This window comes from Priapulus caudatus, unplaced genomic scaffold (assembly GCF_000485595.1).
Source record: "Priapulus caudatus unplaced genomic scaffold, Priapulus_caudatus-5.0.1 Scaffold1110, whole genome shotgun sequence".
Classification (NCBI taxonomy): Eukaryota; Metazoa; Priapulida; class Priapulimorpha; order Priapulimorphida; family Priapulidae; genus Priapulus; species Priapulus caudatus.
The window spans coordinates 39,511-43,737 of record NW_014578171.1 but is presented as its reverse complement, the minus strand read 5'-3'; the positions used below and the strand labels follow the sequence as shown (position 1 = coordinate 43,737).

At 46.8% G+C, this 4,227-nt stretch overlaps 1 protein-coding gene across 1 annotated transcript in view; it reads right to left on the bottom strand.

The window, feature by feature from the left end:
- Positions 1-4,027, bottom strand: part of LOC106815425 — a gene marked incomplete in the record, with an annotated part of 50,637 nt that extends 46,610 nt beyond the window's left edge. Inside the window, 1 exon segment of the mRNA XM_014819884.1 lies at positions 4,010-4,027. Coding sequence (XP_014675370.1) covers positions 4,010-4,027 — 18 coding nt within the window.
- Positions 4,028-4,227: the final 200 nt, after the last annotated feature.

The following is a 4,227-nucleotide window of genomic DNA, read 5'->3' as shown; positions in this document are numbered from 1 at the left end:
GAGCCGATATCTCCGCCTAGGAGTATCGTATTGACAAGCGGTTGGTCTTGTTTTAGAGAGCAAAGAATTCTGCTTAATGCAATACCATGAAATTATTATAGACTCGCAGGCAAAATAGAATAATGTTGTCGTGAAATAGCACTATTTTCCCGTTTTTCCGTTGTACACTCTAGGTATTATTAGCTCTTGATATATATATATATATATATCATCTTTGTAAAGCAACCGGAACATCAGATGCAGTCACATGCAAACGCGAAAACCCCCAGTCAGAAAAGTCGCATTAAAAATATATAGTTCGACGAAAAACTAAACGGTTTAATCACTGAATTCTAAAACTTAACGTCGTCATGCCCACGTCATGCCCACGTCATGCACACGTCATGCCCACGTGTGCATACATGCAGAATTGTCTGATGTTCTCGTATATTCATCGATAAAGTTATCAATTTACCGTCTGCCTTCTATTATACGTGCTGATTATTATGTGCCTTCCCTTCTTCTACTATCTCATCTACTACTAAAATTATTATCTCTCCTTCTTCTATATTCTACAATCTCCTTCTATATTATTTCTCATTCTTATATATTCTTATCTATTATACACACCACCTTCTATATATTAGATACAATATTATAATGTAACCCACACACAGGAGCAGGGACCTACTCTCGTGTGTTGGGTTACATTGTTCTCTCTACTTCTATATATTATACACATGAACTGTATTCGTTTGGCCAAACGCGTAGAGGCGTATCAAGGGGTGCTTATACAGCGTATATAAACCACAGAGCATGGGTTGTGTCCCTCCCCTGCCTTGCCACAGCAACCGTTCTCTATTCACCGTGAGCTGTGTGGGTGACCGGTGGGTGAGTGCACGCGGGTATAGTAGGAGGCAATTTGTCATTTGTTTTCCCATCTCTGTCAGCCGGTTTCCATATAAAGGCACTCACGCAGCGGGGCACCGTAAACGACATGTTTTGTTGTCTTTCGCGCGTTTAGTAAATCTTCTAGAGAATGTTTCTGACCAGCCGAGCAAATATATAAACCCAGATAATTAACGAACGCGTCTTTAGAGAGAAGATTACCATGTAGTTTATACATGAGAGCGAAGATACGATCTTAGGGATCGGTGAAGCGATGCTTTTTTAAAGAAAAACTGAATCTGTATTGGTTTCTAGGCGTAACTAGCTTGACCCTCCTGTTGTCGGTCACATCTCGCACTGCTGTTGTGTTATGTGTGCGATACACAAAACATCAGTACCAAAATAAACACACATCGCGGATAAACACAAATATATTTAAATATTGTTTGGAAAATTTACATGCACACGTACGTACACACACACACACACAACATTGATCACTGCCGGAGGGGGTTGTGTTGATTTTGGGGCACACACGCACACACACGACACAACGGTCACATCACGTCACACACGCACACGATGTGTGGTGTGGGCTCCGTGCACACGCACCCGCCCATACCCACAGGCGCCACAACCACACGCACTACGCCCCGCTACACGTGTCACACGCACACCACACGCAACAGCGCACACGCACACTGGCACAGTACCACACATCGGATGCAACAAACACACGCACACGCACGCACAACCACACGCCCACTCACGACGCACCCCACGCACCAGCGCACTTAGCCTACACTAGCACACACAGCGCTCGCGCGGCAACACATACACACCACAGGCACACTGCTAACCATTGACCACGTACTATATGTTTGCTCACGCTACGCTTGAACCTGTTACAGCGTGATCTCGTTCGCCTTCGCACGTGACCGACAAACCAGATCTCGCATACACGGTGATCACGCCGGCATCGCCACCTAGCAAATCACTACTCACGCGCCGGGGCATGAGTTCACGTGTGGGATTCAAGTCCACATATAGCTAGCACTCTGCTGGTCTCAATCGTACATTCAGCTAAAAGCGAAAACACGTTTAAAATAGTTAATTTTAAACGCAAACCGTTTATCAAGATAAGATATTCTTAGAGAATTCAACTGACGTGTTGCTTGTGCATCTATGTGAACAGGTGATCATGAGTATGTAAGCTGATACTCTCATAGACACGTGCAGGCTGCCTTATAATGACTCTATCTCATCCGCCTATAACCTTTCTACGAGGCGACCTCTATCGTCCTAGGACAATAGAAGCTTTGTCGGAGGCCAACGTGGCCCGAGCGACGAGCGTGCTTGCGTGCGCGTGCGTGTCGTGCGTGCGTGCGTGCGGCGTGGCGCAACCGCGTAAGTCATGCGTGTTTGCGCGTGCGTGCATGCGTACTGGGTTGTATGTCATGGACATGCGTGGTACATGCTTGGCGTGCGTGCGTCGGTGCGTGCTGCGTCGCGGCGCGTGCGTGCGTTCGTGCGTGGTGCGGTTTTTTGTCCCCCAAAAAATGCCCAAATTCGCGCAAGGACGTGGCTTCCCAGCGCGACGCGCACTATCACGAATCGTGAATTAGCGCGCTCGAGCGACTCAACCAGTAAGAATCGAGCAGCACAATATAGTTTGTCTGTTGTTTACATAGAATATGATGAAACGTAGAAAGGTGCGCAAAGTCAACTGACTTCAGTCACCAATCAGAAATCTAGGTAGGCACGTCTGGCCAAAGGTAAAAGCTCGTCAACATCAGGCAAATGTGGTTTTTGAAAAACCACGAAGAAAATGGTAATTAAATCAAAACGTACTTCAACTCTTTCGCTCCGATTCGCACTTGTAATTAACAAATTATTCATGCTTGTCCTATTAGGAATTTCTGCTCTACGATACATCAAAACAACTACGTGTGTTCAGATCTATTGTCGTTAGGGTAGAAGTAGGTAGGAGTAGGTAGGAGTAGGTAGGAGACGGTGGATCCTCGTGTCACCGATTCCGCTTCAGCAGCTTGAAGCTATGCGGAAAATTTTAAAATGTCGGATCAAAGGTCGAATTAACAGAAACCATGATATCAAAACACATGCCAGAGAGCCAGAGACTGCATGTTCAGGTCGTTGAATGATAGATAAGAGCAAATTCCTAAAGAACCCTAAAGGTCCTTTGCTCATCAACGACCGGATGGTTTTACGCTATTTGAAATGATAGATCGATTGCTGCGCTTCAGTGTACGTGTTATAATAAGATCATAAACCTGTATCTGAGTTTGTTAGCAATACGTGTTTTAATGTGATACACACACATGTTGTCACACACACACACACGCACGCACGCGTACACACACAGACACACACACAAACACACACACACACACGCGCGCGCGCGCTCGCACGCACGCACGCACGCACGCACGCACCCACACACGCATGCACGCACGCACGCACGCACGCACGCACGCACGCATACATACACACACACGCACGCACGCACACACACACATGCACTACTCTACAGACGTTCTATATCTACTACTGATCTCCACCCCGGGCGTTCATCCGCAGCATAGCTGCTGCTATCGCGATGAGCGATGATCATGGGCTCGCGAACGAGCAACAAATTAGAGAGTAACTATTCACGAAAGTGAAAGAAAATTCCGACACTGCGTCACCTGTTGACGCCCGCATGCCGACGACTGTTCTATTGTTACAACAAGCAGGAACCAACTCGCCCGCATACTTGTCACGTAGATTTCCCGTTTTCAATGCGGCGGTTGTTCGCGTTTGCATTTTGAATAGCTATAGCTCATCGTGGGTATTATATATATATATTCAGATAGGAAACAATAAGAGACATGCATGGTGCACTCGAACGACCCCGATTTCATGGAGCGGAGAGAAAGTTCGCGAGATGGGAGGATCTCTAATGACTGTAATACACACGTATAAGAAACTGATGAAATGGTACGAAAGGTCGTAAAAGAAATTAAACATCCGGCAATACGGGGTCTCTTACCCGCCCCTCGACAACCCGGTTACGTGTTGTAGCTGTTACCGAAACCGTTTAAACACAAAGTATAAAAAACGGAATCGTCTAATAACAGGATACCCGCGTCGCCGCTGACATGTTCCAAGATGGCGGGGGTTAGCAGACGAGGACGCGTGGATGCTGCTCGGGTATGCACATATGTACGGCTTAGCGAACAATTGTCTCACGTTTCCGTCACGTTACACACGGAACAGAGTGAGTGTCACCGTGTGTGTGTCACCGTGTGAGTGTGTCACCGTGTGTGTGTGTCACCGTGTGGGAGTGTCACCGTGTGTGTG